General features: G+C 44.0%; 1 protein-coding gene across 1 annotated transcript; it reads left to right on the top strand.

Annotated features, from left to right (window-relative positions):
* The first annotated feature begins 2,143 nt into the window (after positions 1–2,143).
* On the top strand, positions 2,144–11,714 carry LOC109159549. Its single transcript, XM_019307650.1, has 3 exons — positions 2,144–3,024; positions 3,076–3,721; positions 11,298–11,714. Exons 1-3 carry the CDS (start codon positions 2,144–2,146, stop codon positions 11,712–11,714), a joined length of 1,944 nt encoding a protein of 647 aa, XP_019163195.1.
* Positions 11,715–15,234: the final 3,520 nt, after the last annotated feature.

Here is a 15,234-nt window from a genome sequence, read left to right on the forward strand (position 1 = left end):
ACTATGGTTACCCACAACGGAATCAGCACAGTGAAGCATGGGATTTTATTAAATCACTAGCACCTAGATCTGACCTACCCTGGGTTATGATTAGTGATTTTAATGATCTCTTGTTTCATAATGAGAAGAGGGGTGGAAACCCACATCCGAACAGTCTGTTACGGGGCTTTGGGGAGGCTATTGAGTCCTGTGGCTTATCTCAGTTGCCAATGAACGGGTATCAGTTTACCTGGGAGAAAGGAAAAGGCACGACTAGGTGGATAGAAGAGAGGTTAGATAAAGTGTTAGCCACGAGTACTTGATGTGATGATGTAACTGCGACACGTGTGACTAACATCCTAACACGGAAGTCTGATCATTCCGCTCTCTTTCTGGGCATACATGATCCTATGGGGTGGGGGAGGCCACATAGGAAGTTCCGTTTTAAGATGGCATGGATATATGATGAGGGATGCAGAGCTGTGGTAGAGGAAGCACGGGGAGAGGGGAGGGCGGGCTGCAAGAGTGCATTGCGCATTGCGGCAGTCGCCTTTCTCGCTGGGGTGGAGACCGTTATCATAATTTTGGTGAGCAGATTGAACAGCTTCGTAAAGAGCAGCTGTATCTGAAGGGGTGCACGGACCTGGACTGATTGGCAGAGTATCAACGCCTAGAGGAAGCGTTAAGCAGAGTTGAGGCCCAAGAAGATGCGTACTGGAAACAATGGGCAAAACAGCATTGGCTGAAGAGTGCTGATACAACCACGAAGTATTACCACAGGTATGCCTCTCACCGTAAAAGAAAAAACTCGTTATTTAGAATTTTGAATAATGATGGGGATTGGGTGGAGGGTGAGAATATGAGGAGGGTTATCCTGGATTATTTTGCCAATATCTTTTGTTCTGCTAGTCCTACCGATGGTTCAGATTTGTTTGAAAATGTTACTCCCAAAGTCACACAGGCTCAGAATGAAACACTCCTTCAGCCCTTTGGAGTGGATGAGGTTAGAAGTGCTCTGTTTGCAATGTTCCCAGATAAAGCACCGGGGCCTGATGGAATGAACCCGGGTTTTTATCAACACTTTTGGGATGTGGTAGGTGGGGATCTCTCACAGTTTATTGTTAATTGCCTGAATACACGCATGTTTCCTACTATTTTGAATGAGACGAATGTGGTGTTGATTCCGAAGAAGTCTACACCAGAGCGGGTTACGGATCTCAGACCCATAGCACTAAGTAATGTGGTGTATAGAGTAATGGCTAAGATGATTAGAGAATGAATCCCTTAATGGAAAAGATTATATCTGACTCACAGAGTGCTTTCATACCAGATAGACTCATTACAGATAATATTTTAATAGCTGCAGAAGTAGGCCACTATCTCAATAGGAAACAGTGTGGAATGGTTGGTTGGGGGGCTCTCAAGTTAGACATGGCAAAGGCATATGACCGAATGGAATGGCCTTTTTTGCAAGGGATGCTCAAGGCATTGGGATTTGATGATAGGTGGGTAGAGCTTATTATGCTATGTGTAACCACTGTGTCATATAAGTTCCTCATAAATGGCTCAAGTAGTGAACCAATAATGCCTACCCGTGGTCTCAGATAGGGGATCCTTTATCACCATATTTGTTTATTATCTATGTAGAGGGGCTATCTCTGTTATTGCAGCAGGCCCAAAGTAGTGGTTTAATTCATGGTTGTAGGGTGGCATGTGGGGCACCACCAATATCACACTTGTTCTTTGCTGATGATAGCTTATTGTTTTTCAAAGCGAAACAACAAGAGGCTACTGAGGTAAAGAATTGTTTGGAATTTATGAGAGTTTATCTGGACAAATCGTTAACTATCACAAGTCAAGTATCTGCTATAGCAAGAACACAAATGCAGAGACCAGGGATATGGTGGCACAGATTTTAGGTGTGGAACAGGCCCCTAACTTTGGAAAGTATCTGGGTTTACCAGCTTTTGTGGGGAGAAATAAGAAGGCAGCCTTTGCTTATATTAAGGACAAAATCAGCTAGAGAATTGGTTCGTGGAATAAAAAATTACTGACTCAGGCTGGTAAAGAAGTATTATTGAAAAGTGTAGCTCAAGCTATGCCTACCTTTTCAGTGAGTGTTTTTTTATTGCCTGCATTTGTTTGTACAACTATTGAGAGAACGATGAATCGTTACTGGTGGGGAACAGGGACTGATACTAGCATCCACTGGAAAGCGTGGGATAAGCTGTGTATTCCCAAGAAATATGGAGGCCTGGGTTTTAAGGATCTCAATGCATTCAATCTGGCAATGTTGGGTAAGCAAGCATGGCGATTGCTTACTAATACTAATTCACTAGTCTCTCGAATTTATAAGTCGCGGTATTACCCCAAACACTCATTCTCTGAGGCAGAGATTGGAAATAATCCTAGTTATTATTGGCGAAGTATTATGGCTGCCAAGGGATTAATAACTAGTGGAGTGAGACGACGAATTGAGAATGGGAAGTCTACATTAATATGGGACCACCCTTGGCTGCATGATGATTTAGATCCAATGATTCAAACAGAAATGCCACCTCAGTTAGCAGGAGAAAAAGTTGGGGGCTTAATTGATCAAACAACAGGTACATGGGATCCTCATATATTATCTGATATTTTCAACCAGGATGATATACCTAGGATATTAATGATCCCGGTCTCGCTGGAATATGAGGATATATGGTATTGGTATGGTGACTCAAATGGGTGCTATACTGTCAAGAATGGATACAGATGTGTGGTGGGCACTTATGAGAACAACTATTGTTTTGATAAGTGGAGCACCCTATGGAAGCTTAAAATTCCCCCAAAATGGAAGACATTTTTATGGAGAGCTATAAATGATATCCTCCCTACCACTACCAACTTAATTATAAAGAGAGTGGATATTAGCCCGATATGTGCCATGTGTGGACTTATGGATGATACTATGCACTCATTGGTCTTATGTGGTTATGCAAGAGCCATATGGGACCAATCTAACCTTCCACTCCCCCACTTTGTGACAAATATTTTCCAAGAATGGTTTAGAACAAATCCTAAATGTTCTAGATACTAATGGGATATTATTTGCAGCTGCAATTTTATACAACATTTGGAGAGCCCGAAACGAAGCAGTCTGAAATTCATGCCTACCCATGCCAAAGTGACTCCTGGCGATGGTTGTGACGTCAATGCACACGTGGCAGCAGGTCCACCACGCCACCATGCCAGCTCCGGCCGAAACACATACTGCCACCATGCAGCAGCCGCCTGCCATAATGCCATGGAATACCACTGCCGGAACAGTAGCAGCGCCGCCAGTCCACTGCGTGGGTTTAGGCAACAGATGGGCTCGGCCACAGTCGACGCAATCTTGTTCGACGACCATGGGGAATATATATCGGCGTACAGTGCGCCCTTGCACAACTGTTTATCACCACTTATGGCGGAAACTATGGCGTGCAAAGAAGTGTTGTCATGGCTCAGAACACGAGGAGAAACATCAGTTGAAGTTTACACGGACTGTCAAACACTGCAAGCATATCTGTCCTCTACGGAGACTCGGTCTCGATCCTATCTTGGTTATGCACTGGATGCTTGCAAAGCTTATATGGCTACGTTTACTTACTGCTTAGTTAATTTTATTCTTAGATCGCAGAATTATTTAGCGCATACCTTAGCTTCTGATGCTTTTAATTTTGATTTGCCTATGTACTGGGATGCTATCCCACCCGACTCAGTTTCTTATTATCTATAAATGCAACCATAATGGTTTCCTCAAAAAAAAAAAAAAAAAAAACTATTTATTATTATTCCAAAAATACTCTTAAAAATCCTTTATATTTATAATAGCTTCTTTCAAACACCTCTAATTAATTTGTTAGATTTCCATCCTCACTATAATACGATAATATGGTTTGCAGTTTCATATATGTGTGTATATATGTAGCTTATGTTTTCATCTTTCTCCCACGTCACTCCCCCCCCCCCACCCCTACCCCCACCCCAGTTCTCTACGTTTGTATATATTTATCTATTTCTATGTCGATTTTTTTTCGTCCAAATGTTTTGTATGTATATATTCATATATATATATATATATATATATATATATATATATATATATATATATATATATATATATATATATATATATATATTGGTTCCTGTGAGGTCAGGTCTCCCCGTGCGATCAGTGCGGCAGGTATGCATAAATGTACCATACAGTGTTCGAAAATACACCAGAATGAAATGTAAAAAAATATACCACACAACAAAAAAATACACCATACATAATGGTGTATTTACGAACACTGTGTTGTGCATTTATGCATACCTAATGGTGTATGCCACACTGACCGCACGGGAAGACCTGACCTCACAGGAACCTGACCCTATATATATATATATATATATATATATATATATATATATATATATATATATATATATATATATATATATAGAGAGAGAGAGAGAGAGAGAGAGAGAGAGAGAGAGAGAGAGAGAGAGAGAGAGAATAAGGCTCATATGCGGCAGTGGCTTTAGGTGCGGCGGTGCGGTCATATCAGCGTCGTCCATTTTGCTTAATCTAACGGCAACGGCTAATTTCCGAAGATTTAAAGATTTAAGCGCGTCCTGGTAAGTGGGGGGTGTTATGGTAATTGTAGTGGTTATTTTTATTGCTCGCTTGTCAGTATACACCAACAGTGTTAACAAAAGACACCAATAGTGTTAGAAAAAAGCACCACAATGAAATGCACAAATACACCAAAAAATACACAACACACCTAAAAAATACATCATATAACTCACCATCCAATGGTGTATTCTGAACACTGTGTGATGCTTTTAGTCATACCTAGTGGTGCGTTCTGGTGATGCGTATCTAATTTGTGCATGTTTTTTTGGTGTGCATTTTATAACATGGATGGTGTATATTCGTATAACTATTAGTGTTGTCGTACTGACCGCTCGGGAAGGCACCAACATGAATTCTCAAATACACCACAGTAAGGTTAATAATGCACCAATAATGAACATAAAACACATAACACTATGATTTGATATATTCTGGTGTCCAATGACGACTTTAACCTTGCAGTTCGCGTACTGTGAGAACGCGCGCGGAAATATCGGAAAAACCTGGATGAATGTGATTCGTTTGATTTATCTAATCTAATGGCCTACAATTAACCGCACTGCCGCACTTGAACCTTCCTATATATATATATATATATATATATATATATATATATATATATATATACACATGTAGTACACGAACCGGAACCAATTTCATGTATAATATATTGTTTCGTTCTTCGGTAGTACTGTTTTATTTTTCGATCTCTTTTCATTTATAATTGCTTTTGAAAGAATATAATTATTTTTATTATGTTATGTTTTTTTTTTTATGGTAGGTAAATATGTATATTTTTTTTTTTTTGAATGCTACTAGCTCTATTATATTGTAGTATCTGTTCATATACTTTCTCAACCTACTGAAACACAAAGAGCCAATAACGCCTTCACTGAGGCTCGAAATCACAACCTTCCCGTACTTGGAAGTCCACCCCGGATACCATTAGACCACATAGTCCTGGTAGGTAAATATGTATATATTTGTATGTATTTTATTTATTGGAATGCTATTTCTTTAATTCGATTCTCTAATCCAACCAAACACGTGAATGTGATTCATCTTATAATTTATGTTCATTCCTTTTGCATGTTTATTTTATTACGGAGTTACTTCTTTTTCTTTCTTTTTTTGAATGCTACTGATTCTATTACAATATAATATTTGTTCTCAACTTATTGAAGCATAAAGAGTCAATAATACTTCCATTGAGGTTTAAATTCACAGCCTCCAATATAGGAGTCTAACCCAAATGCCATCTGAACACAAGTTACTTGGCACTGCACGGAGTAATTTCTTATTCCATTCCTATTAAACTTTTATTATATTCTATTTATTTTTTATTCTTTGAATCAAACACCCGTTATTGTATATATTGTATAGCTATTCCGTATGTGCTGTTAATAAGCTATAGCATGCAACAATTAATCGACACGTAAAGGTGCAACAAACTATGTTTGGGTCGGAGGAGTCGACAGGTGGGGGGTGAATGACAGAATGATAGATGATAAAGTTGATGCAATCATGCCCCAATTTAGAAGCTAGTGGGGTGAAATTCCAATATATGCTAAAAGTTAATATGTCTATCATTGCTTTCACAATGAAATATGGATGTTGCTTTTATGGTGACTTTGGTAGGGCTTTCAGGGAAACACCAAAGACGTGTCTACCCCTGATAGACTACCAATTGGGTGAGACTAGGTTGTTGGGTTTTGTATCACCTTCAATTCAATCTTTCCGATATGATTGTATCTATCTTTTATCCCGTGAAGTAGTCAATTTAATCAATTGCGTTAGGTTTCCGTCTTAACTTAATGAAAAATTCAAAAGCTTCATATTAATAGAGGGGTAAATTAGAAAATTCATATTTTATTTTCCTTTTAATATTAAAGTCATCGTACCATCATTTTTCACTTTACAGTCTCTTATTCTAAGATTTTTCAACTCCAAAAGCATTTCAATAACCCTCTTATGACTTATTAGGAACCTGAGTTTCGTATAAGGAATCTATGACACAGTATAAACAAGGGAACACTTAATCACCGTCTTGAGACGTGGAAACGCACTATCCTAAAAGTTTATGATTTTCATTACTAAGCAACAAGGGTAATCAAACTAAAACTTTTGAGATACAAGATGTCAAACTTCTCAGGTTGCTTTTATTATAAATTCACTAACGGGAGTAACTTGAGATAATTTTTAGTATGTAACTCTACAGTAGCTTAATCAAGAATCATATCGTATATTCTATATCAACATATGAAGATTCTATTATATATAGTCATCATCATACGTCTCCTCCAATAATAGAGGGTTTTTGAGTTTTCCATCAGGTTGAGACCAAAATTTAACATTGGGAACCAAATGTGTCATTTCGCTCATAACTGAGGGGTAAAAAATTAATACGGTCATACCCAATGGTGTGTACTAGGTAAACCCTTTTTTGTGACCATAGTCGGTAAATGATCAAAAAGAGGTAAATCAGTCTAGGTTGATCATAGCTAATCGGCTTAAATCAATGAGGCTAACAGCTTAGTCCGCTTCCGTTGAGAGTCTAAATTGTAACCTTATAATTATCAAATCAACAATTTCATCAATTAGCTAGGCATGAGAAAAACAAGTATACTATTTGAGAATATAATTGGTGGGTGAATTAGTAAGACTTCAAAATATAATTGTGGTATGACTTTAGTGATAGCTATTGAGTGAGGGGAATATATAAGTGGATGTTGAATTTCGAGAGTCAATTGGCTCCGAAATATCTTATTGCAGGCTTAAAACCACAACTTGCTTGACTGAAATGATAATGTAGATGATGACGTCGAGTGACTAAGAAATGATAATGTAGATGATGACGGTCGAGTGACTAAGAAGTAGGGGGTGGCAATGAGTCTTTTTTGAATATTACTTATTTTGTTAGAACGCAGTATGTGTTTATAATTACTTTCTTAATTTACTGAAACACAAAGAGTCAATATTAGAGTGAATTCTATTTTTGGTCATACTGTTATAGGGGCGTTTTCAATTTCAGTCCACTTTAATTTTTTTTGTCACTTTACAATCACTGTTATTGAATGTGTTCCACTTTTAGTCCACCGTTAATATTTTCGTCAAGAGGCCGTATAATCAAAGGGTATTTTAGTCTTTTTATGTTTGTCTCTTCTCTTTTAATCCAGACGCTTTGTCCTCCTCCTCCGATATTTGAAGATGGCTCTTCGAACATCGAGAATGGGAAGCCAAAGCTACATTGTTTCGTTCGTTTCAACATGGGTCGGCGAGGTTTATTAGGTTTTAGGTTTAATGTTCTCATTTCTTTAGTCAAACATAGTCTTGGATGAGAAGAAATGTTAAAATACCCCTAGATTACACGGCCTCTTGATGGAAATACTAACGGTGGGACTAAAAGTGGAACACATTCAATAATAGTGGTTATAAAGTAGCAAAAAAAATTAAGGTGGACTAAAATTGGAAACGCCCCTATAACAGTAGGACAAAAAATGGAATTCACTCTCAATATTATCTTTACAGATGTTCGAACTAACAACCTCCCATATGTAAAAGCAACTTGGTGGCTTGGTGCCACTACATTCACCATCTAATTTATCTTATACTTTAATTTTTTCCACCCAGATACTCTCACCCTTGACCTACCTTAGGTGTCAAAATTCACCCTGCCCCACCATGTGGAGTGCCCACTACAGATACCCACCATTTATTATTTTATAAAAAAAATTTAAATAATATTTAAATTACTTACAGATAATAAAATATAATTATAATGCTTAATTGTTATTTTTTTTAAAAAATAAACATATTAATTTAAAACAAAAAATACTAAAAAGTTAGCAAAAATTATAAAAACTTTTTTATTTTAACTACATGAGTAAATTACAAGTGCAATGCACAAATAGATTTTTTTAAAAATTATTGTATCAAATTTCACGTGGTAAGCGGTCAAGGTACTTAATACGATCAAGTCAAAACAAATAAAGTCTTTTATTGATCAAGAAGGACCTGATACAATCTAAGTGATTATCTCGAGGGCCGACTGACTTCGGCCGGGCAGCTCTGTAGATAATCTATCGATCGTTCCAAAAGTCCCTCACACTATAGCCGCCGTGGGTACTTATAGCCGCTAGGCCGAAGACACAGCTCCGGCCGGCCGGCATGTAACCCACGTAGCATCCACGCGTCATCATCCCGCGAGCCCTCTCTGTTAACGTGTAACACTGCCATGTGCCTCTTCTCGAGATCCTTAACAAGGATAGCTAACCGGGTGGCGAAGTCGGTCGGTCGGGAAGTCCACCAGTCGGGTCCGACCGTCTTCTATAAAAATATCCGACCTGTCAAACCTGCACAAAGAACAAGAGAGACCGAGCCATGTCGGTAGGGATATATCCTACCAAAAGCCCCCCCAGCCCAGGCCTTTTTGACCGCTCGGTAAAAAACGGGACGGGATGATAAGGTCCAATCACTCGGCCTGCCATCCCGACCGAACAGCTGTCGCTTGTCGTGCCACGTGTCGGCCTCTGCGCGCCTCGGAGTCTGTAACGGTCACGTCACGCAAGTGGGCCGTTTTCCGCCCAAATGTTTTCCTATAAATAAGCCCTTCTGAGGTTCATTTGAACTTTTACCAACTCGTGAAAGGCAATCGGAGCATCCCGAGCGAATTGCACTTTGCGTCGATCGAGCAAACAACGTTCAACCACTTCAATCAATCAGCAGTCGATCGGTAAGCTTTTTTTTCCCTGCTCTTTTCTTTTATCTTTTACTTTTACTAGCACAACAGCTAAATTCGGCGGCCAACTAACCCCGACCGAACCCTAACCGACCCCACCTGCAGAAAACACGACCGTCTCCTTTAGGAATTGTCGAGCTCAGACAGTCAAAATATCTCGGGAGCGGATTACGACAATGCGGTCGAGGAACTTAGCGCGGAAATAGAAATAGAGGCGTCCTCGCCTGAAGTCATCGAGGTCGTTCAACGACCATCCAAGCGCCACCACTCTTCCAGCTCAGAGAGCTCATCAGGGTCGAGTGGTTCAGATAGCTCGAGCAGCGGAAGTGATAGTAGCAACGGCACCTCGACAAGTGGTCGAGGTAACCCGGTCGGGGACGTCCGGGAGACGCCCACACGGACGATAGGAGCTGACCCCGGGACTTCTACTTCAGCCACCGATCGGGAAGCCACACCAGACCCGATCGAGAAAGAGTCGACCGCACCGGCCGTTAGACTGGAGCTAATCTTCCTCAACAACGAAAGCGTCGATCAGCAAGAATGCTTGCTGACGACTGGTGAAGCGGCAAGGATTGCTGAAAGGCTGAACGGTCGGGTTCGATTCCACACCCGCTGATCACTAGGAAATATAAAGGAGCGCCACCAAGGAAAGTGGATCAGGATGCACTATGACTCCCTGTTGGCCCCGATCACTTTCCCTTTCTTCGGCCTCTTAACCGCGTTCTTGGGCTATTACCGAGTACTACCCGCCCAAATATGCCCGAACGCCCACCGAATCCTGGCATGCTTTCCCCAGATATGCGCTCGGCATGAGGTCACATGCTCGATGGAGCTCTTCAACTTCATCTATCAAGTCAAGCCCTTGGCGACAAAGTATGGGGGCGGCTTCTTGATGATCCAGTCCCGAGCCGACCTGTGTACGATCAACAATCTGCCCGGGAACAACCGCGGATGGAAGAATCGCATCTTCTCAGTCGAATACGACCCTTGGATCCTCCTGGTCGACCGGACATGGGGAACGCATTACACGAAGCAAGTCCAGCTGGTCGAGACCCAAGCCCTCCGAGATGCAGTCTTTCGGATCTCCAGTGAGATCCATGAATATAAGATATTCCGGTCGAGGGAAAGCAATGACGCCGCCCGACTGCCGCCACCTCAATACGACCTAGAAGAGAAGTACAAACCCCGACCAACGGGCGTATCGATAGCGGTAGCGGTTTCTCGAGCTAAACCGACCAAGAAAGGTCTAACACCCATCTAACCTTCCCGACCAGACTTTTCCCGATTGAAACTTTAATTTGCTTATTTTAACCATGTGATTTTATTTGCAGTGATGGGTCCTCGACGCAACTTCTAGTCGGGTAGTGCACCCCGAGCCAAAATATCGCTCGGGAAAAAGAAGGACGATGCCGGATAATTCGGCAATAAAGAAACCGAGGGCGAGCCTATCCCGACCGCTCGCCCACTTGGCACTTCCACGTCAACCACGGCTGAAGGGGACGTGGTCGAGGACACAACGACTGATGTCTTGGTCGCCCGAACGGTCGGCCATAAAGGGAAAGAGAAGGCGACCGTGGCGGAAACGGACGAGGGGGGCGCACTCAAGCGTTGACAGAAACAAAACAGCCACCCCGAGCGGGGCTGTCACGGGCAGTGACTCCATCCTCACCCGGATCGGCAATCTTAAACTGGTCAAGGAGGACCTCAGCAAGCTTACGGCCGGGCAGGTGGCCGAGAAAAGCGGCCATGACTTGGTCGAGGTATAATTTCATTACTCCTTCAATTTCATAACTATAGTCGCTCGAGCTAACGTGCTTCCTTTTGCAGCTATCCCGAGCGATCCAACATCTTCAGCGTCAAGCACTGTTGGCCAATGAGGCCAACGCTCTGAAGAAGATCGTCGATCAGTGAGGGAAAGAAGTCACCCATCTCCAGGACAAGCTGAAGTCGACTGAGAAGGCTTTGGCCATTGCCGAGAAAGCAGCTGGGGCGTCCCTGAAGGAGGCGTTCGACCTCAAAGCCCGATTGGGGAACCTTGAGGGCCTCGCGAAGTTTCTTTGCCGCGATGAGGCGTCGGGTGAAAAGTTCATCAAGGAAGTGATGAAGACCAAGGTCGAGGAGGACTTAATCTGGCAGTTCGGGCACTGGGCCTTCAAGTCCGGTCAACGAACCATGCGGGAGGAGACCCGATCCATCATGGAGGAGGTCTTCGAGGGCGACGACTTGAAGTCCGTGTTGTCGACCCTTCCGGATGAGGTTGCCGACCCCGGCCCGGCGCCCTTCACCGAGCCATCTGATGAGGACGTGGTCGAGCCTAGTAACGCCGAGAAGGACGCGTACAAGGTCGTGTAGTTGCCGACCGTGTATATTTGATTTTTGCTTTTTTAAAGTGCACTCTGTCGGGAGCCCGGTCCCGTTTTGTACCGGGCACTTTTATCGTTAAATAAAATTAAGTTTTTATCAAACTTTATCTCGTTCGACTTTTGCGATTTCATCTAATCACTTCTTGGTCGTTCTTTGCCCGACCCATTGGCCCTCCGGCCTTCTTTTGACCGGGCATTTGCCCGACCGCTTGGCCCTAATGGCCCTTTCCCCTAGCCCCCACACTGCCGTGCTCATGAGGCACGAGTGAATGCGACAGTGGAAAGAAGTAATGCTGATCGGGTATGTATCTTGAAGCTCTAATTTCCCCGATCGATGGCGTGACCCGAGTGTCTGCCGAAGATGAGCGTTACAAGCCGAGCGTTGTTAGTTGTCCGGCCAGAATGTAAAATGACTTCTCAAAGCCAATTAGGTGTATACCCCTATCGATCGGGACCGAGGGAGAGGTGTGTACCTTTATTAGTTGTTACTGAAATTAGGCCGCGGTATATTTCAGGCAAGTTTAAGCGACATTGTGGTCGTGGGGCTTACGCCCCTCTTCGATTGTTGATGTTGAGTCTCGATCGGGCGAAGCACGAGCAAGACCAACTTCTGAAGTAGATTTAACTAAAACTACATAACATATAACTGATGCGCAAACTGGTCGGGCCGCCGTGTACAAACGGTCAAGCAATCACCGATCGATATTACATTACTGATTCCCGTACGTAGACAGTCAAATATTTACAAACTTAACAAAGACAATTAATGATGGACGTGCCCACTCGCAGGTTGAGCCCCCACTCCATCTACAATTATGTAATTACATTAATGTCTAAACAGTACAAGGTTCTCCGAGTTCCATGTGCCCCTGATCAATCTCCCGGTCGTTGTCTCCAACCGGTAAGTACCCGGGCGGACTACAGTCGTGATGACGTATGGACCTTCCCAATTTTGGGCCAATTTGCCTCCTTCTAACGGTTAGCTCGCTTCCCGACGTCGTAACACGTAGTCTTCGACCTGAAAATATCGAGGGTTGACCTGAACGTCTTTCGTGCTCTTGACCCTCTTCTGGTACACGGCCATACGCCGAGCGGCCATCTCTCTCTTCTCTTCAACGCCGTCTAGGTCCACGGCCATGGAGTGTTCATTTTCTTCCGCGTTGTAAGAGCGCTCTCTTGCGGTCGGGATCCATGCTTCGATCGGTAGTCGAGCTTCAGCCCCATAGACTAAAGCAAATGACGTTTCCAACGTTGCCTCCCTCGGGGTCGTGCGATAGGTCCAAAGCACATATGGTAGTTCATCAGCCCAACTGCGTCCGGCCGAGTGTAATTTCTTCTTCAACCCCTCCAAAATTGTACGGTTGGCATTTTCAACTTGACCATTGCTCTGGGGGTATGCCACCGACGATCGGATTGAGGTTGTCCCGATCGTTGCTAAGAAATTCTGGAAATACTGGCTCACGAACTGCCGACCGTTGTCATTGATCAGATGCACGGGCACACCGAACCGGGAGATAACATTCCGCCATAGAAACCTGGCGCACTGCTTTGAGGTGATCGTGGCTAAGGGTTCCGCCTCGATCCACTTGGAGAAATAATCGAAAGCCACGATGACGAAACGCCTCCGACCGGCTATCTGTGGGAAAGGCCCCAAAATGTCCACCCCCCAACGAGCAAAAGGAATTGCGGTCGAGACCGGTTGATAGAACGTGGCCAGTCGACCAGGCATCCGAGCATATAACTGGCATGTTTCGCACTCTCTTGTAAGATTGTCACAATCAAGCTAAATAGATGGCCAATAGTACCCGATCACCATAATACGGCGAGTGACCGACCTCCTTGATGCGCCGAGCAAATGCCCGAGTGCAATTCCTTCATCACAAGGTCTGCTTCGAACGAAGTCAAACAACGCATGGACCTCCGTACGACCGCCTATACAATCGGCCTTCTTGAACTTGAAACCTTGGTGCTCTTAACTTGGCCTCCCGGGTGCGTTGAGGGTCGTCTGGTAACCGACCGTGCTGGAGATATTCCATTAAATCCGAAATCCAAGTTTCCTCGACCGGCTGGATAGGTGCGACCGGCAATCGGTGTATGCTATGTCTCGGGATCATCAGGATCCAAGCTATCTTGGACATGTGTTCAGGGGCATCCTGTGCCAATTTAGATAAGATGTCAGCATCGGCATTGTCCAGTCGTGGAACATGGTGAACGGTGTACCCCCAAAACAAGGTTAACTTCTCCATGGCGAGATCATGGTAAGCTTGTAACCACTCTCCATTGACTTCGTAGTCGCCCAAGACTTGTCCGACCACTAGTGCAGAGTCAGTCTGAGCCCGGATGTATTCAGCCCCCAAGTCTCGAGCGCACTGTAGGCCATTGACAAAGGCCTCATACTCGGCTTCATTGTTGGTTGGGTGGAACTGGTACATCAATGCATAATAGACTTTGAAACCCTCCGGGCTTGTAATTACGACTCCCCCACCAGCTCCTTTCTTGCTGCTCGATCCATCGGTGGCCAACGACCACCACGCCGCCTCAGGATCCTCAACCACCGGGGGTCGTGTTTCCCGAGCGGTGCACTCGACCAGGAAATCTGCTAAGGCTTGTCCCTTTATAGCTGGTCTTGGTCGGTATTCAATTGCGAACTGAGTCAGCATTAACGCCCACTTGACTAGGCGTCCAAAAGAAGCAGCGGTGCGGAGAACGGCCCCGATCGGCTGATCAGTTAACACATGAATGGCTCGACCTTGAAAGTAAGGGGCCAGCTTCTTTGCCGCTATGTACAGAGCATAGACTATCTTCTCTAGCCGGGAGTAACGGAGCTCGAGACCATGGAGCGCATGGCTCATATAGTAAACCGGTCGTTGCACTCCCTCCGAATCTGTTCAGCATAGGACCGCACTTACAGCTCGATCAGAAACGGCGAGATAGACATCCAGTTCTTCTCCGACCTCGGGCTTTGACAACACGATCGGTGACATCAGATATTCTTTGAGCTCGTCAAAGGCCACTCGGCACTCGTCATCCCACACGAACCCATTAACTTTGCGCAATACCTTGAAGAATGGTAAGGCGCGCTCGGCCAACTTTGAAAGGAAACGGCTCAAGGCTGCTAACCTGCCGGTTAACTGTTGAACCTCCCGAACGGTCGTGGGTGGTTGCATATCAAGAATAGCTTTGACCTTGGCAGGGTTGGGCTCGATTCCTCTCTTTGTCATCATGTAGCCGAGGAACTTTCCCGTTTGCACTGCAAACGTGCACTTGATGGGATTCAATCGCAGCTGGTATTTCCTCATGATTTGAAAACATTGCCGTAGATCCCGAGTGTGGTCAGCTCGATCCCGACTCTTTACCAACATGTCGTCGATGTAAGCTTCCATCGTTCGGCCTAATAGGTCCGCGAAGAGCATATTGACCATCCTTTGATAAGTTGCCCCTGCATTGCGGAGGCCGAACGGCATCACTCGGTAACGATATAACCCGTCTGGTGTGACGAAGGCTGTCTT

The sequence above is a fragment of the Ipomoea nil genome, unplaced genomic scaffold (assembly GCF_001879475.1).
Source record: "Ipomoea nil cultivar Tokyo-kokei standard unplaced genomic scaffold, Asagao_1.1 scaffold2833, whole genome shotgun sequence".
Lineage (NCBI taxonomy): Eukaryota > Viridiplantae > Streptophyta > Magnoliopsida > Solanales > Convolvulaceae > Ipomoea > Ipomoea nil.